The 24844-nt window shown below is 36.8% G+C and overlaps 1 protein-coding gene across 1 annotated transcript; it reads left to right on the top strand.

Moving 5' to 3' along the window:
• The first annotated feature begins 141 nt into the window (after nucleotides 1-141).
• Nucleotides 142-24826, top strand: LOC146001837 (zinc finger HIT domain-containing protein 2). The gene is made up of 7 exons (XM_083139527.1): nucleotides 142-256; nucleotides 606-832; nucleotides 9486-9669; nucleotides 15473-15581; nucleotides 17037-17246; nucleotides 22726-22897; nucleotides 24580-24826. Exons 1-7 carry the CDS (start codon nucleotides 213-215, stop codon nucleotides 24744-24746), a joined length of 1113 nt encoding a protein of 370 aa, XP_082995653.1. The 5' UTR covers nucleotides 142-212; the 3' UTR covers nucleotides 24747-24826.
• The last annotated feature ends 18 nt before the right edge of the window (nucleotides 24827-24844 follow it).

The raw sequence follows: 24844 nt of genomic DNA, 5'->3' as shown, positions 1-24844 counted from the left end.
TCTGGAAAATTGATTGATGTGTTGATTAGATACTATATACTTTTGCCACAGACTTTTTAAAGAAATAGTACTAAAAGAAATAAAACTGACATTAACGATCAATTTACAGTTTGTCAAATTATGGTGTATAAATAAATGCGGATTCAATCTAACAATTTTCCTTTCTTTTTACAAACAGAAGGTACCAGAAACGAAATTGCTTCATTTCAGGAATGGAGGAAGATTTAGTAAAAGTTCAAGAGGATATTTGCAAGATGTAAGTAAAATACGAAAGGTATAGATGAGAGTATGAGTACGTGCTGTTAAAAAGGATAATATTTTATTGTGCAAGGCTCTTTACGCTTTCATGTCTTGATGGTCCACCTTTGAAAGGTACGTAATATTTTGCGAGGTTTTCTCACTGAAGTTTGCCTTCCTCACATAATGAGATGTTGAAACATAATGTAAAAATTGAAACAGAGTTTGTCTTTAAATAATCTAACTACATCAAAATTAATATTTCTTAGAAAGCGTAAAATTTACAAGGAATTACTTTACTCTTTTCTGGAAACATGCTTTAAAGTTGTAGCCTATATTATAGCTTCTACAACTACTATTATTTGCAGATGTGAAATTGAACGTGCAAAGTACACGTGCCCAAAATGTTGGAAAGCATACTGTTCAGTGATATGTTACAAAGCTGAGAAACATTTGCAATGCTCTGAAGCATTTTATCAAGATTGTGTATTGGAAGAAATGAAAGTCCAGGAAGATCATCCAGAGAAGAGGAAACGAATGATGGACATACTGTCACGGATGCATCAGGAAATGGATGATGATGATGATTTACTAGGTATGTTCTAATTTTAAAATTGTACATGGTTAGCTATAACTACCAATTGCTTGGTACTTTCATGAGTAGGTTAGATTAGTTAAGCTTAATGTGCATAGTTTTTTATATATTATTTTTTTTAAGTAGGCTGCTCCAGGTAGGTTTGATTACTGTAGTGTTTCAGCAAATTCCTTCCTCTCGTATGTTTATATGCTTCAAACAGCAGCAATCATCAATAACAAACAACTTCAAATTAATAGCTTTTGCAACATACAAATTCATATATAAAAATTGGCTTTCCTATCCTCTTATCACACCTTACGAAAATCATTCAGCATAGGAAAGGCAAATTTATTGTATGATTTTAAAACAATGCTTTTTCCGCTGTAAGAACAAAGTTAACATACATAAATACATGTGGTTTCTGATAAATTCAGTTGATTGTTCGAATGATAGCTGTGCAGGATCCTTGCATGTAATAAAGCAATATCACCCAATTTAGCTGCTGTATTGAAGTTGTGTGGCCTTATATTACGAGCTGTTTAAGCTGCAACCAATATATTCATGGGCAAAATAATGGGAACGACTTGAGATGATCGGACCCCTCCGATTTTCTTCATATTTGGCATACTCACTAATTGAGGCCTCCTAATCACGAAGTTAAAATTTGTCGGAAACGTCTAGAAATTGCAAAATAAGCGAAAATAAGGCGTTAGTTTTCGGAATGGAAACTGTTGATTTTCGCGAAATATTTTGTTTCACAACCAAATATATATATATATTCCTGATACCACGACGACACCAAATTTTAACTATGTTTTCCTAACCTAACCGAAACTAACCTAACCATGCACCAATGGTTCGTGGGGCTAGTTCCAATGGTTCGTGAGGCTAGCGTCAATGGTTCGCAATTTCTAGACGTGACTGACAAATTTTAACTTCAGATTCGTGACTAGGAGGCCTCAATTAGTGAGTATGTCAAATATGAAGAAAATCGGAGAGGGGGCCGGTCATCTCAAGTCATACCAAATAATGCAAATGTATGGAATTATTTCTCAAAACTCACGTGGTTTTGTTTACATTATCTTTATTATTGCAGTGGATGGAGAAAAGTTTGTGTATTAAAAAGGAGCTTAACAAAGATGTTCTTCTTTTACATATCTAGCTGCTTGAACTATATAATGAATCACAAGGCACACAGTTGTTTTCACTATTAACATCCTGCTATAAAGAAACATATAAATGGATTATATTCAGCAAACGACTTCCGCCACAATTCGTTACACCTTATTTTTGTCAAACACATCAAATCCTGTGTTCATAACATGCCATGTAAGCATTGTGTGTATGGTCTTTGCCGAAATTGACTGAAGGTATGATTATCATGATCATATGATAATGTAAACTTTTTGCCTTTCCTGAAACTGCGAAAAGTGTGTTAATTGGTGAAATGCAAATTTTCTCTCTGTTAGAAGGCTTCTTGTATGCTTTCCTCAACACTCACAGCTCTGTTTGTCCGATTTCTTCCCAGAGTACACTGCATGATGACATCAAGTTGAAAATTACAGGACAATTTGGAACTTGCTACGTTCTGGGACTGCAGTTTGTACCCAACAACGGCCCAAGTTCCTTTTGTTTTATTGCGATTTCATCATGCTACGAATGCAATTTTTACATGGTTCGATTTCGATTTATGTCTGTTAACACATACTGCGGAGTTTTAACGATTACTTAAGGTTTTGTTCAAAATATGCTTTCGTGGTTAGGTTAGGCAGGGTTGCCTTAGCATTAAAATAAAGTCCCTAAATGCTTTCTACTAAGGTTCCGATTTACTTCTACATTCATTCCCACGCTTCTACAATATTTACTGTCACTAGTCGACTGAGAATATCTTGTCCATAAGAAGTGCGTAAGCAGGGTGGCGACAGACCTGGAAAACCGGGAAAAGTCAGGGAATTTGAGGTGTCAAAAAAAAACATGGAAATGTCAGGGAATTTTGTCTTCATTGACTTTTTTTAATTTTTTTATTTAAAGATATCGTTATGGAACTCTGCACGGGAACAGAAAATTGTTATAACTCGGGCACTATGGGAGCAATCTACTTCGGATAAGTTTTGTTTTGCAGCTAAGACATAAGCGCATGCAAACGTGTACAATTCAGAATGCCGGAACGAGGAAGGGGGTTTGGGGGGCTCGACCCCCGAATTTCAATAGAAAAAACAAAAATCTGAAGTTTGCCCCACTCTTCTCCCACTATTTTGGGGAGAAGGCGCAAACTTTAGTATTCTTTTCAAAGAATGGACATTTCTCAAGAGAATGAAACATGTTTCATGTTTTTGGGTGCCATACAAGTAGAATAATAAGCCAAAATGTGATTTTTTTAATGAAAAATATGTAACTTGCATTTTTGGAGGAAAATTGTTATAACTCGGGCACTATAGGAGCAATCTACTTCAGATAAGTTTTGTTTTTCAGATAAGACATCAGTGTATGTAACCGTGTACAATTCAGAACGCCGGATCGAGGAAGAGGGGCTGGGGGCACGACCCCCGAATTTCAATGGAAAAAAAATGGATTTTGCCCCTACTTCAACCGCTATTTTGGGTAGAGGGCACGAATTTTATTATTGCTTTCAAAGAATGGACATTTCTCAAGAGATCGTAACGTGTTTCATGTTCTTAGGTGACATACAAGTTGAATAATAAGCCAAAATGTGATTTTTTTTTTTTACGAAAGATATGTAATTTGCATTTTTGGAGGTAAATTGTTATAACTCGGGCACTATAGGAGCAATCTACTTCAGATAAGTTTTGTTTTTCAGATAGAACATCACAGCATACAACCATGTACAATTCAGAACGCCTGACCGAGGAAGGGAATTTGGGGGAGACCGACCCCGAATTTCATTGAAAAAAACATAAAAATCTGAAGTTTGCCCCCTCTTCTCCCGCTATTTTGGGTATAAGGCGCAAACCTTAGTATTCTCTTCAAAGAATGGACGTTTCCAAAGAGAATGAAACATGTTTCATGTTCTTGGGTGCCATAAGCCAAAATGTGAAACACACTTTTTTTTTACTAAAAATAGGTAATTTACATATTGCTTAGAAAATTGTTATAACTCTGGCACTATGGGAGCAATCTACTTCAGATAAGTTTTGTTTTGCGGCTAAAACATCATAGCATGCAACCGTGTACAATTCAGAACGCCAAACTGAGGAAGGGGGGTTTGACCCCCGAATTTTAATTAAAAACTATAAAAATCTGGAGTTTGCCCCCTCTTCTCCCGCTATTTGGGACGAAGGCGCGAAGTTTAGTATTCTTTTCAAAGAATGGGCATTTCTCAAGAGAATGAAACATGTTTCATGTTCTTGACTGCTATACAAGTTGAATAATAAGCCAAAATGTGATTATTTTTTTTTACGAAAAATAGGTAATTTGCATTTTTGGAGGAAAATTGTTATAACTCGGCCACTATGGGAGCAATCTACTTCGGATAAGTTTTGTTTTACAGATAAAACATCAGAGCATGCAACCGTGTACAATTCAGATCGCCGAAAGGAGGAAGGGGGGTTTGAGGGCGCGACCACCGAATTTCAATTAAAAAAAACATAAAAATCTGAGGTTTGCCCCCTCTTCTCCCGCTATTTTAGTGAAAAGGCGCAAACCTTAGTATTCTCTTCAAAGAATGGTCGTTTCCAAAGAGATTGAAACATATTTCATGTTCCTGGGTGCCATACAGATTGAATAATGAGCCAAAATGTGAAACTCTGTTCGGAAATGTGGCATGGATATGTTGCGGAGAGGGGGGAGGTTGGTCATCAATATGAATTTCCCAGGCTTGCTCCAGACCTGTGTCAGAGTTTCCACCCAAACATAAGAGTATGAATGTCCAAAAAGCACATTCATTTCGTAATCAGCACCATTATACCATATGGTATCATCAGGCCAGTACGACCTTACTCTGATGATAACATATGGTATCATTGAGGGAGTAAAGGTTAAGCCTCTAAATATTACGTGCAAAATGCATTGAATTATCATTTTTTCTTGTCCATATGGGAGTAGTAAGGGGACTTGTCACGTAGTAAAGCATTTTGTTGGGCAAACTGAAGGAACATGGAAACAAATAGGTTCCATTGATACATACGATTTTTGTTGAATATTGCCACCTGACAAAGTATCTCACTACAACATGCGACAGAAATTGCATGGACTGCAAATATGTGCTGGAATTTTATTACTCTTCTGGCTCACTTCACCTTATTTAATGTAGCAGTACGTTTACAATGACATTGCACTATTCTTAGATATCAAGAAGAATTCAACCAAACGGGATATATATTGAATACTATCACGAAAAAGTGAAACATAAACTGCATTGGTGAAAGTTATAAAAATTGGCAAGAGCATGCTCCCAACCTCAAATTTACTGTAACACTAGTGTTGCATTGAAATTAACGCCACTCTCTGTCCTGTCTGTTTAAACTCGTGAGAGATGGTCATTAATCTCTCACAGGGTAAGGTTAATATCCAATATTATGAAACAAAATACTAATAATAAATACGTAAATATTTTAATATCATATTTACTCGATTCATTCAGTCATAAAAGCAATTCACTTTCTTCAAGGATTGACTTTTCTCTACCAGCCCTGCTAAATTTTCACTTTCCATCTACTGATTTATATGAGGGGTGGCCAGAAAGTAATTTCCAATTAGTAGGGACATTGATTTTTCGCAAACGCCAGAACCGTGAAAAATGGTAATTGCTGCGAAGTTATGTTTAGGAATGTGCAGTGATGTCTGGACACAATTTTCGCCCTTTCAAAATATCGAAATAATGCGAATTTGGCATAAAATGTGAATTGTTGGCATTTTTAACGATTTTTTTTAAAGAAATGTCCTAAAAGAATGAAAAATTCCATGAAATCCAACATTCTTGTCTTTTCTAGGCCATGTTTATGTACATAGAACATGCAAGTAAATTGTAGAGTTATACGTACAGGGAATAATTCTGATAGACACATTAAATCATGTATTTCCCACAATTTTTTCAACTTCTATCAAAACCATTTGCATCACAGAGCAAAGTGGTAGGGTTCTAACAGGAGATCGAGTGCATATCTACCGTCACAAGGGAGCCACATCTTCGTATTTGTCACAGAAGATATGTTTTGAATTACCAAGCTAAGTGTGCACCATCGGCATTTGTCAAGCGAGTAATAATGGAGCTCAGTCGTTAGGGCATCTGACTAATATGCGAGAGACCCGGGGTCGATCCCCTGCAGGGGAGAACCGGGATGTTTTCCACATATTCAAACTGCTCCGGCGCCAGCATAATATGAAACTGGTACCTTGAGGAAACTTTGAGGGATAAAGGTATCCAGGAGTGTGGTGCTGATCACATCACTAGCCACCTTCAGCCGTGATCAAGAAAGTGTGGGACCCTAACTCCACACCCCTATACACCTTCATGGAAAAGTGCAGGGGAGCACTTTACTTTTACTTCCTCAAAAACCAGTTCCAACATATCAAACTGTCACGAAAATACGTAGACCATGTGACCTACAATTTAAAATAATAGTTTAAAAGCACAATGAAGTATTAAGTTTCGGTACATTTGGCAGATAAATGTTCTAAAACAAAAACGCGAATTTTGGGAAACATAACACTAACAAGTCAAAAAAAGATAATGCCAATTTTTGGTGCTATAATATATCGGTATCTGTCACGTGAGATTGATTGATTAAAATTTTTTTGGTGCGTCGCCACTTATGGTCATTATGCACCCTTCAGTATATACGGGGGAAATTCCATTATCTAAAATCCTTACCTTAAAATTAAAAAAAAGATGTATGGAAAATAACTTTCTCAAAACAACTTTCAACATATCAAACTCTCATGAAGATATGTAGGCCATGTGAAACAGTAGTTTAAAAACACCGTCAAGGTATAATTTCAGATATTTGCCAGAAAATGCGCTGAAATGAAAATGTGAATTTGGGAAAAAACACCGTATAGTAAAAACTAAAAAATAAGAAAATACACCAATTTAGAAAAAAAACTACAAAATATTAAGGTCCCTACCGATTATGCATAAATAAAACAAGAATATCAGTAGTAATTTATTGCATTAGTAACAGTGAGTCCTAACTTAATTTTCGGCATAATCACCACTGTTCTTCTGGCATTTGTCGTAGCATGTCACTAAATTTTGTATGCCCATGGCATATGTGTCTGACAAACAAAGACTGGAACTATCTCTACTGCAGTGTAGCTGTCAAATTCTTGCCCTGCCAGAACCCTCTTCAGTTAAACCAGGAGATGAAAGTCGGTACATTAAAGGGCAGGGCTGTACAGGGAGTGGTCCAAGATCTCTCACCTGAAGTGATGCAAAGGGCCTGTGTTGTGCTGTATGGGGTTGTGCACATTCGATTGGCCTTCCGTGAATTGTCTGCAACATCGTCTGACCATACTATCGTTCACGACGTCCGGTCTGCACACCTCACACAATTGCTGGTGGCTCTGTGCTAAATTCCGAGCGTGCAATGTAGGTTACATCGCAGTCTGTGGGAGACTGTATGAGAGCTGCAATCTTTAACCTAGAACTCTCCTAAAACGGCTGCATTACGACTATTACCATTTACAGCTAAATGCCACTTCTTCCTGCCTGCATGTGTGTGTGTCCCTCTCCGACCACTAGTGCTGCGTATAGGCACCATTGGAGCTTTTTTCAGGATTCCCCTCGTATATGAACTTTCAGAAGCTTTTATTATTAGTGTTTTAATGTGTGGTTAGCTAAATCAGGTACCTATACAATGCAATTCTATAAATTCCTTGCGTTAAATTTCTAATATCTACATACCCTTTTCGTCAGCATTAATGGTATAACTGCATGTTGTCAATTTCACAGTACTTCACTTGAATATACTGTACTGAAGCAGAAATCCCATTGATAATGTAAGGAAATATGACACTTTATTTTGTTCGATTCAATTGTTTCACTTATATGAAAGAGTTAAGTTGTTTCCTTTACAGAGAAGAGAGAAGTAGCTTTATGCATTGAAAAATGAGTCCACACTCATGGTTCTTGCAAGCAGAGGCTTCCAAACTTTAGTGGAAATATCAACATATAATACCGAGAATGGATAAGGAGACTGATAAATTACAAATTGTATTTCTTAATTATTCACTCTTCACTCTTATCTCATTTAGTCGTAACTTTAAAAATAATCAAGTATTTTATTTTAAACTTACTGCGTACAACAAAATTCCGTAATCCTTCCCTAGCTTGTGAATTGTAATAATTTTCAAATTCACTATTTTGCAGTTTGAATTCAAATCATAGAGAATAGAGGAATTAAGTCAATTTAATTGAAGATAATATTGGTACTTAACAAATCCATGCATGGATCTGTATGAGTTTATTATTTCAATTTACAAAAACATCGATTTAGTTTAGTTTGTAATTGTCAGGGAAAAATGTAAATTTTGTCCTGGAAAACCTGGAAAAGTCAGGGAATTTCATTTTTGCTTGTTTGTAGCCACCCTGGTAAGGTTATTTTGAAGTTGTTTTTTTTTTCAACATAAACAACTTTTTTCGAGTCCAAACAGTGCTCATTACTTTAAGGAAGGTTCAAATTTCGTGTTACAATGATTTCAAAAATTCTACGATAATTAGTCTTTATGCTAGGAGAAATCATAAAACAATTGGAACCGTTACCGAAACGTTAAGTTACGTGATATTTTTAAGTATTGTGAATACGATGTGAATACCAGGAACTATAACGAAGGTGAAGCTATGCGAGAACGAAGCATTTAATTATGATTGTCAAACTAACACAGTAAACTCAGACGAAACTAGTATATGTGCAGTGTGCACTGGTTCTTCAAAGCAGTGCTGTATTATCTGCACCAAATGTTATAACCAGTACTCTCGGAAATAATTTGACAATGAAACAGTTGACCTGTACTTGAGAAGTTGGGGCAGGAGAAAATGCAAACATATCGTTGCAGTTCTTCCTCCAAAGAGGAAACCTGGTTTAATAATAATAATAATATTCACAATTTCATGACCAGACTATCTTCACTGAAAAAGGATATCGTACTGAATGAAAGAGGAATATTAAAACCCCTGTTTTCTTTTTCTGGTTACATGTAAGATATTAATTAATTCATTCTAAAACTATTTTCATCTTTGCACGTGTTCCAAATTTCATATTTGGATGCATTGGGCAAGATGCTTCATGGCTTTTTGGAAAGAAAAACATGTTTTATTAACATTTATTTGCAGAGTACAATTTTAAACTTTACTTGCATCGTAATATATACTCTTCTTTCAAAGACACTTTGTAATTTCCTTGCCACATTTAAGTGTCACCCCTCACGCTAATCTTCTGTTTTCCATATTTTATTTACAAATTTAATTCCACGGTGTGGAAAGACATGAAAACTCAGACATGTTCTGACCCTTAAAACGATTTTGGAACCAACAACAGACGCCGCTCTTTTGCACATTCCCCGTGCTTGGAATGCCTTCAACGCAGCTTAGTGTTCTACATACAGTAGTTCCCAAAATCTCACCAGATGGCATATCGAATAATTTGAATTGCAAATACTCACCATGTTTCTGAATGAATTTTATTATTATTACTTCAGTCCTTTCATATTTCAGATTCCGACGATGAACGTGAGCCTGAAATTGATTTGTCTGAACGTCTAGCGAAAGTGGATCTCAATGATGCTGATTCCGTCTGGGAAAAGCTGACAGATGAAGAGAAGCGAGAGTTTGAAGAACTTGTTAAAAGTGGTGATGTGTCCAATGTCGTTCCGACCTGGATTCCATGGTGGTCTTACAGGTATATCTCAGTTTAGCTAAGAGCACATTGAGGGTTGCATACCCTCTCTGTGCTTTTATTGACTAGTTTTATATACCAGCTATACTCTGGTACAAACAAAAACAAGTCTCTGCTCAAGTAGTAACGCGAGGCTGCTCCGCCAATGAACACGGGAGAGAAACAGAATTGCGTTAAGTGGGGGAAAGCGACTGTAGTTACCAGCCTTCCCAGCAACGTGTACTGCTTCACTCTGGCCTCTCTATTTCCCTCGCTTCTCTGACGCTATGTGCAGCCTTGCTCCACAGTTAGCTGGGACGGGGTATACCTTTATCAAATTAAAAGAACAACAATATTAATGCTTATTAGTAGGGCTCGGAATTTGAAGACCTATAAATTGCCAAAAAAGGACCTAAAAACTGAAAAAAGGATGTTTAAATGTGATCCAAAATACTTAATAAGTTCAGTTTTAATTACATATTTCATGAATAAAAAAATACAAAATTCTGATGGTATGAAACAGTGCGAAAATCTGAAAGCTTCAAAACAAGAGAAAGTTGCCACTTACAGCGCGACCTTCCAGACCTGTTACGGTTAAAGGACCTTGTACCGTACCTGCTTCAGTCGTCCAAAAATGATTTTCTCTCGTTTCAGGTATGGTTATATATATATATATATATATATATATATATATATATATATATATATATATATATATATAAAATTTGTATTTATCCGCCCTTCTGGCACCATTTCTGACCCTATCCCTTGCCCTCAGAGGCCAGCGCCTCAACTCATCCCCCTCATCCCGCCAAAACTACAACCTACGCCTGCACCAAGCCCTAACCAACCGTGGCTACCCCTCCACCCTCATCAACAAACAAATCACTAGAGCTAACTCCCATAACCGCACCAAACAACCCAAAACCAACCCTCCAACTCTGATCACCCAATACCACCCTCACATTACGAAAATCAGACATACCCTCCACTCCCTCCTCCCCATCCTGCACAGTGATCCCGAGACCAGAGACATCTTTCGGGAAAAACCTAGGGTCGTCTTCCGTCGCCCCCCCAACCTCCAAAACATCTTGGTCCGAAACACCCCCACCCCTTCCGCACCCCTTCCCCCAGCCCAGAGGTGCAACAAACCCAGATGCAAGACCTGCCCCATACTCATCACCTCCCCCACCCTCCTGATCCCTACAGCGGCAGGTGAGTTCACCCTTCACCCTAAGGGCACCTGCCACTCATCCAATCTAATTTACACCCTCATCTGTCAAATCTGCGGCAACTTCTACCTAGGCGAAACCTCCACCCCCTTGAATCTAAGGATAAATAATCACCGTTCCTCCACCCAAAACTCCGATTTCACAGTTGCCATCCACACCAACAGCCATAAGACCACCTTCAATAACTGCTTCCGTGTTGCCATCATCCACCTTTTACCCCCCCCGCTCTGACACATCTTTCCGCAGGCGATGGGAAAGGGCCTATATAGCAGGCATGCACGCCACTATACCCCCCGGACTCAACCTAGCCAACCAGTAACTCTTTCTTCTCCTCCCCGAAACTACCCACCCACCTTACAGTAAACACTGGCTAAAGTATTTCGTGTTTCCTTTCAACTGTTTCTGGCAACACTGACCGTAGAGACGCTACGGTCAGTATTCTGTGCCTCTACTCACAGTGTTGTCGATCTTTTATCTACCTTCTTGAAAATGCGACTCAGATCACGAAATATTGAATTATTTCTATTCGTGTGGTAAGTGTTTACTGTCTCCTTCATTATTTGTATTTATCCGCCCTTCTGGCACCATTTCTAACCCTATTCCTGTATGTGTGTATATATATATATATATTTCATTTCCTTACTATAGAAAGGATGTTTAAGAGGTGATGAACTGTTGATGATTCGAATTGAGAATGGGCAGTAAAAACGTAGTCGAAAGAAGGTGAAGTTGCAAAAAAAAAGCCGTTAAGACTTAAAATTAGGCTAAAAAAGGACCCATAAGCCAAAAAACGACAAACAAAACCCACATTTTTCTGGCCTACAATGACCCAAAATGAACATATATTATGTTGGGCCTCGTCTTCGGACACTAGGAAGAAAAAGGATTTTTCCTCAACTTCCGATCCCTACTTATTAGTCATACTCTTAAAGCATTTACTTGTAAGCAACCGTAGTGGCTGAGTGCGTTGAGTGTTTGACTTTAACAATAACCACCAAAGGTTCTGGATTCAAACCCTTGCTTGGTAATTCCTTCATCAATTTCATTTAATCATCATTCATCTTTATTGTTGGATTTAGCCTGAAGAGGGAAAAGTAAACTTGTAACTTTACAAAGTTCTCAACCTCAAGTCACCTTCCTATCTCCTCTCTTGCTCTCTCACGATCGCGACACCAGATCACGCAGCTTCTCATCTCTCTCTATCCCCATCCACAGATCAAACTTCTTCTCCAGATCAAACTTCTTCTCCAACTCATCTGTAAGGCTGTGGAATCAGTTGCCAGAAAGCACTAGAACAGTAAGCTCAGTCGCTTCCTTCAGCAGACGTTTTCGCCACTCTCTTCAGAGTATTCGTTAGATCTTCCCCTGTCAAGCAGACTAAAGTGCATATGCAAGTGAATGAATTCTTAAAATACCTTGGAGTTACTTAAATACAATTTTAAATTTTGCATTCCATATTTCATATTTTGTGTGCTATATTCAGGGCATTAAGACTTGTGTGTATGAGTATAATGTGTGTGTGGATATATGTGAAATGACTTAATGCACTTTTTTTGTGTTTAATATAATGTATAATTTTATGTGTATTGTTGAGTGGAAGAAAAGGCTTTGTACAGCCTTAACTTTGCCATTTAAAACTAGGCGTTAATAAATAAATACAAGTGAATTAAGATTATTTGCATGTGCAAGAACTTGAAATATAGCCTGTTACTAATCGTAAACAAACTGAGATATTGTTTCTGTTCCCCATTTATAATGTAATTGTTTCATCCATGTTATCGCCACCATACCCTCACACAACCAATATTGATAGCGTGAGGGTATTTTTTTTTCTTATTTACATTTTCCAACATTATACATTATTGATAATCCCAACATAGCAAAATGTTACCAAATTTTCCTCGAATTTTACATTTTCCTGCATTTTAAACTTTTTTTTTTCAGGTTGGTCCTCTGAAAAACGTAAAATCGAGGTTCCAATGTATCTGCAAAATTTGGCAGCTGTAAATATTCAGTTTCTAAGTTTAAAGGCTTTCAGAACTCACAAGACATAGAACGTGACCAGGGTGCGAAATCTTGGGGGGATGGGGGGGGTTTCCTCCCACCAACAATCTTGGTCTCAAAAATCCCCCCCACCAAAAATTTCTCGGTGGAGTTTTACTAAACAAAAACTTACATATAATAAAACCACTTTAACTACTTCATAATTTATTAACATATTTAATCAGTTGGTAAAGAAATTAGCTTCTTTGCAATATCTGATATGTATAAAAGTAACAAATTAATTTATTTTATGTAATTATTAATAATAATATATTTTTAATTTAACATTACAAATATGTATATCGTGTAATATACACATATGTTTGTGGGGTAGGGGGTTTGAAGATGAACTTTCTCCCCGGCTTTTAATGATTTCGCACCCTGAATGTGACCATAAAGTTGAATCACTTGATTGGGAGGAGGAGCCCTGTGGAATGGACACCACCATCACCTGACCTCAACCCCATGGACTTTGCAGTGTGGAAAATTTTGAAATCTAAATGAAAATCTGGGATCCACTTCATCTTTAGTTTGAAGTGAAGTGACATCTTAAGCAATGTCAGACACTGTAACCTTTGTTAATGAAGTCAGCGGTGCTTCGAAATAAATCTGAAGGAAGCAAATTTGTAATGTGGAAATATGGAAATGTTCCACTATTTTCACTGAAATCACATGATTATTCCAAATATGTGCTTATTTTTAGTACTATTTACATACACAATGTTTCATCAATTTTAAATGTGTGTTTATTTTTTTTTTTTTTAACTTAAGGCAGTAACCTAACCACACTAACTGACTGTTGCAATGTTAGATAAGCTTACATTCTGTCTTGTGAACCGCAGAAGAATCTTGAAACACTAGGGGCACCATAACAAAAAGGTTTGGGAACCTCTGACCTGCATTATAATAAAACCACATTTGCCCCATCTACCATGAAATCAAGAAATTTTGTTTTGCAACAAGAGTAGCAATCCTGTCTTGGTGTGCGTGCTGTATTCCACGCCACGATGCTTCCTACAGACACATTTTTATTTTTGCCTCATGATATACGAATGTTATTTCACCAGGGGTAGGAACTAAAACTCATTCAGGCGCCATCCCCCTATTTCTCATTAGCCAGCTTTGTGAGCTTGTGCAAATAACGTCTAAGAAAGTCATGAATCCAACCGAGATAAAGCTACACATTTTGAAATATGATCTTAAATCATTTAGTCTTTTTCACTTAACACTAGATTGGATTAAAATTAATTAATTCTTGTGCCAGAGTGTCATTCCTAAAGAAGGCTCAACTGGTAACAGTATGAATAACTATGCAATATATTCTAATATATAATCGACTCTACCATATTACTGCATATTTTCAAGTTTGGCTAGCAGCAGTGGAAAAGATTATAATGGCATGTTTATTTTCCTAATTTAATGATACAGATTATGATGATGAAGTTCTCTCGGGATATCAGCCAGGTGATCTCTGGATAGGCTTCCGAGAGAACTTCATCATCATTCGCCGCCAGGAAAGCTTCAAGAATATGATACAGATTGATTGATTTGGTGTTTTTAAGTCCATTTTATGCACAGTAAGGCTGATCGGGAATAGACCTACAGTTTAAAGTGCGATCCGAACCACTATGTGCTTCCAGCAGGTATCGAACCCAGGACCCCTTGATTACAAGGCGGACATACGATACTCGTTACAAAAGCAATGAAATTTCCCATAAGCGAACTCAAAATATTAAAAATAAATATTTTTTAGCACTGAATTTGAAAATTCAGGTACCGGCTGAAAATTTTCAGGTGCCATGGCAAACGAAGACCCTGTTTTTTTCTACTCCTTTATTTCACAATATAAAACAGTCATTAGTTGGTAATTAATGATGCACTGACACTACACACTGTCTTGGTAACCTGTGAAGCAAAGGTTGCATGCAATGGTAGAAAAGGGGAGAAAGCAAGTGAGCAGAGCAAAGAAGGTGATGCTGCTGCAAATGGTTGCTAGCTGTCGTTCCCCTCCATGCATTCATTGGTCCACCCCTCTTGTTCCCTACTTACACAGAGGACTTTGTTTTCGTTTCCTTTACTCCAGAGATTCCGTCGACAGAGTGTAGTTGCCATTTTGATTTTCAATCTTTTCATGTCCTTTTTGTTAATAATATTATTTCATTAACATTATAGTTATTATGGTGGAGTTTAGCTACAAAGAAGAATTTAATTGTGGTGTATGCTTTGCAAAATCTTACATGGAGTTTCTTAATCTCTGTCCATTTCAGCTATAGGGTTGGATTTCCTCCCTAAGAAATTTTGTGTAGAGTTATTGATTGATTTGCTTTATTTCACTTCGCTTCTTATGCCACTTTTGGCTAATTTGCGAAGATGGGGATGAGCAATGATGTGATTTACTTCATGATTGGACACACAAACATCCATGCCAGGACTTAAACCCGGGACCCCTGGCATCATAGCACGATGTGCTAACGACTCCGCCACAGGGGGCCGGCATGCATAGTTATAGATACACAATTATTTTGTAATGAAGTTCATGACTTTTCTTTCAGGAGGAAGAAGGAACTAGTTGAAGATGTTACAACCATCCCCGAACCAGCATCATATGTTGCAAATTGTCCTCCAGTGAAACACGATATACTGCCATTTTCAAAATTATCAGTAAGTGTCATTCTTAAATTTTGGTATTGACTAGTATTTATGAGTTTGACATTGATAGTTTTCTGTATTCCAGGTATCTTTTATCATGTACAAAATTCAAGAACTGTGTTATATTAGGGTTCCGACTAATCTGGGAAAGTTGAATCTTCTCTAGGAAAGTTAGGGAATTTTGCAAGGACAAGAAAAACCTGGAAAAACTGAGCAGTGGAGGGTTTTTTACAGTAGAGATTGAAATCACATTCAATGTTTTTTTCATTAACTAGTTTCTCACTGGGAGTTACTTTTTAATTACAAGATACACGTGGATTGTTTCCAAAGTTTTAAATCGTGTAGTACAGATGCATGGTCCCACGTGTTAAAATGTCAAAGCTTATAAGGAGCTGCAACATTTCATTGAATTATGAGAATGAAAATTATGGTAAATGTAAATACATTTTTTTTAATAAAAAAAAATATTTTGTCCAGTGTTGATAAAGTCATATTTTCACCACTTTATGTTTTTACATCAATTTCATCTTTGTCGTTGTTGTATTGTATTGAATTTGTCTTCTTTACCATCACTTTTCTGCTACTTTTGGGTAATTGTGATAAGAATTCAGCGATGCTAAGATGAAGTTGACGGGAGAGTCACAAAGAGCATCTATGCTCAGGCCGTGATTTTTATCTTCATTCTGCCGACCTTTGTGACAGAGTGATTAGCACAGCACACTGCAATGTCAGGGTTCCTAGGTTCAAATCCTGGTCTGGGCATAGGTGTTCATGAGTATTCTTTCATCAATTTATCTTGTCAACAAGGGTGTAAGAGGTGACCTTCCACGTAGTACACCCAATTGTCAACCTCACTTCCACTTAGTACACCTTGGACTGCATTTTGCAGACTAACGAGGCTCTGGCGACTGGCCCTATAGCCAGTATAATTTTGCATGTTGTCCTGTCTTTTTGTCCTTATGTGTGCTGAGTGCCCGTTTACAGCCTCAGCTTTTAACGGAAGTAGGAATATTTTAAGATTTTTGTTATGCAACGTTAGAGTTGTTATTTGTAACAGTAAGGGGCTGGACCCCGTATAATGTGACAGGTGCAAAATAGCCTAAATGCTGACGCACCCAAAATTTTAAAATTAAATTAAAAAATTCAAAATCTTATCAACACTCATCATTGTGATTAGCCAAGAGTGGCAGAAAAGCAAAGCTAAATAACAGAAGTAATCTTCATTCTACTACTACTACCAACAACCAACATCAATCAATGTATGTCATCTTACTGTCACAACTGTTTTTGGCACTGCACTAAATATAGGGATCGAACAGGGGTGGATGAAATTTTATTTTAAATGATTGATTTTTATGGATGTTTAAAAATCAAAAAAGGTATATACACAATGCTTCTTCAAAAACATGTGTAGTAATTTATGAAAATAAGTTGCATATTTAATTACATTTTTTTTCTTTGTTGCAGAAAACAAAACCATCTCCTTGTGTGAAATTTGGACTGATAAATATTTTATGCAGCTATGCATATGTCATGAAATTATTTAATGGAGATATCCATGGTTCAGTATCAGAAGCTATTAACGCATTTGTCCAGCTGTGTGGCAATCTGTCCAAGGCAGTCAATTATGAAACTGCTGAAGTCGCTCTACAGTCTGCCATACAGGAAGGTTTGAACGTATGTTGATGTTTTCCCAATGTTTGAATATGCATGGTAATACATATTAAGGGTTCTTCAAGATTACATTTTTACTGATACCAGAAGAGAAGTCATATGAATATTTATCTGCTCCAATAGCTGTTAAAGAAATTGATTGGTTGATTCAACACCTTAATTAATTATTTCGACTATAACTTATGCAACAGCCAGTGTAACGGAGTAAAATGTTGCAAGAATTTCCAAGATTTTACATGTTTCTGCATTTTAATCTTTTGTCCCCTGAAAAATGTAAAATTGAGGTTCCACTGTATCTTTTCTGAACAAAGATTTAAAATTTTAGCAAATTTTTGGTTCAAAGATAGTACAAAAGTATGTCATTTCACTGTTATAATGCTGATTTTGAAACTTTACGCTTAGTACAAAGAGAACAAATATTCTTCCTAGTATATTTATTCATAATCATAATTTATGTGAAATGCATGAATTATAAAATCACTTCTCTCTATTTTAAATAAACTTTTTGTTTCAATCCACATTTTCCCTCAAGAATTAATCCATTTTTTAAAGTTTTGCATAAATTTCAGGTTAATTTGGACTCGGAAAAGTGTTTTGTCAGCAAAAAAAATTTAAATTTCATGTGCGAGTGAGTGTTCATTTCACATTTTGTACATCATTTCGCATTATTTTGTGACAAAATGCAGTTGGAAAATACACTTCTCAGAGTAGAGAGAGGCTAACAATATTGCCAGAATTCTTGGTGTCTTCACTAGATGGAGTTTCTATGAAAGTGAACCAGATTGGATGTTGCAGTCATGTGACTGCTGTGTACCATGCACTTTGTGTATCGCCATTGTATATGTTAAGCTCTGTGTGAAACCTTATTCTCAGGCAAAGTGCGTGTGCTAAGATCTCTTGGTGTCGCTGCAAAATTGTAGCTTTAAATGCTGCATCAGTTCTTAAGAGTGCAATATCAAGCTGATTAGAAATTAGCATGCATTGAAGGGGAAAAATTCAATTATGCAGGCAATAGTTTCCCCTTTTCCGCTCTCCTCCATGATCCTGTGTACTCGGTAATTGTGAAAGAGAAATGTCACATACTATCCATACACTTTAATCAGTTTTTATTTGTAAGAAATGTTTTATATGGATGGAAAAGAAGCATACAGGCGAGACTTTTGCAGCCAGCTTTGGTCTCATTCACCAACCACCTCACTGCGATGGGTATGACCTTTGAAAAAGAAATTACATACATAGATATTTAGTGTACAAATATAAGATAAATTCATTATACCCTTGATGTTTATAAAAAAAGATGGAACAATTTTGCACTGTTTTATTTATATAAATATTAAATCAGTAATATTATCACAAATTATACTCATACACCAATATGTCTTTATCAGCCAATACTGTTACAGTATTGATTAATTTGTCCCATTCGCATCGGGAGGCCAGCGGGCCGAACGTGTCCATCGACCCCCCCCCCCCTCTCTCCTGAAAATTTGCACCCTTCATTTGAGGTTAAAAGAAAGCAGAAGAAAGCTTGCTATTTTTACTGTTAAGAGCAGAACTAAAATTCATTCAGTTGGTATTCGATCAGAATAGCTAAAATAGAAACTGCACATTAAATCAAAAAAATTGAATGTACAGGGTGACCTGGAAAACCTGGAATTAACCTGGAATCTACTTTTGTACCTGGATAACCTGGAAAAAGCCTGGAATTTAACCAGAAACCTGGATTTTTCTCAAAGTTACCATTTTCACTACATATGTCCACTTCACTTAGGGTCTTATGTTTTGTGAGTACGTGGATGGCGACCGCGGGGATACTCAAAGAACTCCAATTTGAACACATTGTTTTTGTTACTTACAGAATTATTGTACAAGCGCAAAGTACATTTTGTATGAGTAAAATGTTGAGAAGGGTTAAATACTGGGCGACATTAATATCGAGAAGGGAGAACTTGGTAAAAGGGCAAGCGTTGATGCAATAGGTGCAAGGGGAGGAAATGGGAACATGGGCGAAAGAGATCAGAGGTAAACTATACGAAATTGAACTGGGATGGATCTGGGAGGGGGAACATGTCGACCAGGGGACATTGCAATTAGTGAAACAAAGATTAGAGGATATAGATAGACAGGAAATAATGGCGGAATGTGAAACTAAGAGATCGCTCGAGCTTCAAAGAAGGGGACCGCGTACATCAAGAAGGTGAGCATGGTGGCAAGAAAGGGGTTGGCATGTATGAGGCTGGCAGGATGGAGACACAATACAGTAAAAATGAGGAAGGGAGATATAAATACGTATTATGCAATGGTGATGATGCGCCAGAACATTGATTCTTATGTCAGGCCACACACGTTCTGCATGAGGAGAAGCTACGCAACATAAGCTTGGAAAGTTTGTTCGAATCAATTGTAGTATAAAGGAACATGGAACTATTGGAAAAAGTGGGGATATATTTACAAACAGTTAGGGGGAAAAGTGCTGCACAGAGACGGAATAAAGAAGAGGAATAAGTGTTAGTTTAAGTGAGAACAGTTAAAACTATCAGAACTGCTATTTAACTCATATACGGAATGTAATGGAAAGCGTAGTCTTGAGAAAATCATAGTTGTGTAATAAGAATATATGTAGTGCGTACAGCCAATAGGTTGCACATGAGATGAGCAATAAATACTATATTTTATGAATAAATTTGTATGAGTAAATTTTGTAAAAATTAAGTGTTTGGCCATTCCCCATCCAAGAAGAATGTGCAGTAACATGTAATTATGTAAATTAACATATGCTTAGAATTTAAATTAATAATTTTTAGTAAACTTGTAGTAAAAACAAAATGTAAACAATATACTACTACCAAGAGATATGAATTACACGGCAGTTAAAGGTGAGAACTCCACTTGCTTTTGTTAGTTACTGCAAATTTTCTCAACTGGCCTTCTGGTAGGGGTTATTAACAATAACAACTTCTCTTTGTGTAAAAAAATATAGACCTGGAAAATAATATAAATAGACCTGGACAAATCTGGAAAAAACCTGGAATTTTAAAACAGACATTTAGTAGACACCCTGATGTAAAATACAGGAATCAGTTTATACGTTCATATTTTACGATTTAATCCAGTATATAAATGGTTTCAGTTTCTAAAATTAAAAAAATTGTAGTTTTATGTGAGAGTCCACACAACATAAACTTCATAAATACAGAAAAACTACTACTCAATTTATCCGTGGAAAAAAAAAAGAAAATAGTTTAGCAAATAAACTGAGCACTAGTTTGTATTTATCTACTACCGCATCTATTTCCCAATTATGAATAAACTTTATAAGTAAAATTTCCTCTTAAAGCCTATTCTTGAATGAGGTGTGTAAAGTTAATAACAAAATACAAACACTATGAATATCAGCACACTAATTGCATGGAATATATAAAAATAATAATGATAAAACAGAAAACAGTTGTACTGGATATAAACTCATTTGCTGGATGTAGTACCTGAAGTCTCCCCATTTATATAATAATAATAATAATGTGTAATAAATGTGGCTTATTATTATTACTTTATACTACCTCTGTCCCATAATTATTGTCCGGTACACTTTTGTTTGTTGGCCCATAATAATTGTACGATATTCAAACTGTGACATTGGTGTATACAGAAGAAGTAAATGAAACACGGGAATGTGTCATACAACGTTATTACTCAAGGATCAGTACAAATTGGCCGATCAAGTATCCAAAAGAACCTAATTAAAAAGTTACCATTTTGGCATACCGGACAATAATTATGGGACAAAGGGAGTAATAGTTATTATAAATTATATTATTATTGTTGATGATATTTCTACTAATAGTATTTTTTATCAATGACCCCTTCAAAAATGTCTGGCAATGCCTACCCCTAATATTTACGCATCCCCGGCAGAGTGACCAGCATAATATGCTGCAAAGCAGATGTGTCTCAGATTTGAACCCTGGTTAAGGTATGTGTGTGTCGTATCATCCATTTCAGCCGATCAGCCGGATCGTTCTTATTTTTGCAATTTACCCAAGAGATAGAAAAGCATCATAAGATCACTGATATAGAAAGAGTAAAAGTAGTATTTCATAGTGGCCACTTTAGGACCTTGATAAAATTCAAGTATAATTCCCAGTTTTCAAGGGTACAAGCACATGTTTTCTGCATTTCAACCTTACGAATTACCGCCTCTCACCACCGACACACATACACAAATAAATTAACAATATAAAGGGTCTGTGTGATTCCAATGAATCCAAGAATTCTAATTCAATTCAATTGAACGGTATATATATTTAAAATATTTAATTTATGGTGCGGAGTTTACACTTGCCATTTCACATACTCAAGAGTCGAAATACATTTATAAACACAAGTCACAAATGTTACAGAATGTACTAATCTAAAAAAAAATATAATAATTAATTGTATAAGAATTTCAAACTGAAATTTACCTATCGTTGCAATAATCTTCCGCCTCTAAGATTGTTCAGCAAAGGACACTTAACAAAGCAAACGGATTGAGAGAATTCTGGTGTATTTTTCACGCAGCTTTCTTTTTCTTCCTCAATAAAAATAAAAGTTAAAATGTGAAAAACTTGCCTCAGGACATTTGTAAATACAGTAGAGCGTCGATTATCCGAACGTCGGTCAACCGAACGACCGCTTAACCGAACTGTGTACTCGCTCGCACCTGTTACTCTCCCACCCTACCGTCCATCATCCCCCTCACTCCCAAACCAAGTTTCCCACAGTAGTCGCCGCACTGAGCCACCGCTGGCGGAACATTGCTTCTAATGGGGCGGGCCTTCATAAGGCGCTGCTGACCGGCCAAGCCGCCAGTCGCTGTGTTTCAACAATCAGCACACTTCTGTCGGTGTATGTATTGTTCATGCAAAATGTGTATGTAATATGTACATATTTTTGTTTAATAAACTGTACCACATACTATATATTCCTACTAAAGTTGCCTTTGTACGTTACTTTGTAATACTTAAAGAGATGCCTGTTTTTATGAATAAATTTACTGTACAGTACTTCTTTTTGGCAAATAAACATGTACAGTTCGATTATCCGAACAAACCAGTTTTCCGAACACCCATGTCCCCCAATTACTTCGGATAATCGACGCTCTACTGTATGTATAAATTAAATGGTATTTGGGTTATAAAAAAGTTGCAATTTTGCGCATGTACGGAGAGAAATTCAAGCAGAATTCACGCATAATTCCCGGAGCCAATAATTCATGCAGAATTCCCGGTGAGTAGCGATTCTGAAATAACCAAATCAGGATGGATGATGAAACATTACTAATCTGTACATAATGGTTTCTGTAAATGTAATCACAGTAAAGTGTAGAAATACGAACTTTAACTATTTTTTTATATCTCTTATAATTAGAAGTGATTTCTTTGTCAAAAATGTGTAATAATGAGTGTAATTCATAGTTACGGTAGATATTGTTTTGTTTCAGAGCGAATGGCTAGCTGAATCGCAGGAGTTTGTTCAAGAAGTAAAGAAGTCTGTAAAAAGCATTTTGGAGGGTCCAGAAGATGAGAATGCTGATTTTTATGTACTGTCATCATTATCTGATATCCATAGGCTGTTATCAGAGGGAAGGAAACTGTTAATGCAAAGGGATAAAGGTAATTGCATGTAACAATCGTAGAAAGTCATTCTTTATATAACAACTACCTAATTACCTGGCATTGCCCGGGTATTTATTTATTCCAATCTTGTATTGGACAGGAAAATAATGAATTCTAACTATAGTGTAAAATGTAACTAATTTTAAATGTGATCGTGAATGTCACCAATTAGCTTAACGACTCCGAAAACTATGGATTCAACACTAATCTCGGTCATTTGTGGCATATTATTTTTCACCCCCTCTCACCTCCCATGCGGATAGGTGATGAAGTTGGAGTTGAACCGCATTGGGAGTGTCACGAAAACTATGGATTCCATTCACAACACAGCCTGAACGTTAGACAACCCGAGAAACCCTATCGTTGTGTGGATTGCATAGAGTCACGGATGTCTGTTTGTGCGGAATTTAATATCGGTGGTTCTCGATTATTTTTGCCACCCCTAGGGGTGTCTTACCCCAAAATATTATTTCCAGATTGCAAGTGATACGTTTACCAAGTTTGGTTGAAATTGCTCCAGGAGTTCGAGAGTTATGCCGGAACAAACAAATACACACACATATCCATTTTTATATATATAGATTGATAGGAAGAAGGAAGTGATGTTTCTGCCTTTGTTTTCATTCAGTATGAAACAACCACAAACAAAAGAACATTCATCCAGAAGCCTTCATGTACCTTTTCCTTCATCCTTTCAATTTGGGCCATAAGGAAGCATGCTCCACTCTATCCCTCCCCTCCATGTGGGAGTTCACAAGAGTTTCGGGTCTGTGCAGGCTCTTTTGTGTGTGGTTCCAGTATTCTCATGTTTAGCCAGGTTCAATTTTGTATTTTTGTTATTTAGCATCCCTTTTCTGCCACTTGCTAATTGCAACAATGAGGATGAGTGATGATTAGGTGAAATTGATGAAGGGATCCTCACAAAGAACACCAAGCTGGAGGTCCAGCACTCGAACCCAGGCACTTACGTGGAGAGATCGAAAGTAGACCACTACTTTCCGGCCAATCAACTGTTGTTTGGGAGGTAATTCCACTCTTATCATTAGAGGCTTGGAATCCTTTTCATATTAAGCGGGCTAGCCCAGGATTTTTGAAAAGGGGAGGAGTGTTACATATGAGTTAGGTGGCAGGAAAGTCTTAGGCTGAACCACCTCGCCCACGCAAATAAAGTTTTTTTCAGTAGTCAGCTCTCATTGTGCCTTCTTTTCCTGCCGTTGACATTCTTTTTTTCTACTGTCACATTCAGGGGGATGTGGAGGTAGGAGGACCCCATACATTCTCGATACCCTGCCGTTTTTAAGTGGTGATCAGCACCATGCTCCAGCCACCTTGAACCCCTTCCCAGGGTTGTCCGCGAAGTACCAGTTTATTTGAGGTGGGTGAACCTGGAGCACCTCTATGCAGTGACAAGGCCGGAAAAATTCCAACCTTAAATCACCCACACTGGGAATCGAAACCGGTCTCCTTCATGGCAGTCAGGTGCCCTACCACTATACAAGGAATAACACAAATAATACCACCCCAAGCTAACTACCATGGTGCCCTATTCACCATAAGAAAACTTTCAAATGGTACTTTGTTTTACTTCCTTTCTGTCACAGTGATAATTTATATTTGTGTATGGAAGTTGCTGTTACCATGTACATGTAGTAGAATATGATTATTTCTTTCTCTTTCAGGCCAAGGTTCTAGTCTGCAGAAGGGAGGGGAATTTTCAAAGAAATATCCAAATCAGTCCATAGTGAGCAGCATCTCTGTACCTAAGGATAAACTCAAATCATACATTATGAAAATTGAATTCTATATTGCATGGGTGAAAGACTATGGGCATGAATTGCGAATGTGACATTCTTTTGTTCTATCTTAATGTCAGTGTGATTTTGTAAGTATTTGTGTAATATATATTTTTTAATAAATAATCTCATAGTTACATTCATCTGACTT

This window comes from Lepisma saccharinum, chromosome 18 (assembly GCF_977018435.1).
Source record: "Lepisma saccharinum chromosome 18, izLepSacc3.1, whole genome shotgun sequence".
Lineage (NCBI taxonomy): Eukaryota > Metazoa > Arthropoda > Insecta > Zygentoma > Lepismatidae > Lepisma > Lepisma saccharinum.
Note: the sequence above shows the minus strand (reverse complement) of the source record. Positions and strands in the feature narration are given on the sequence as shown.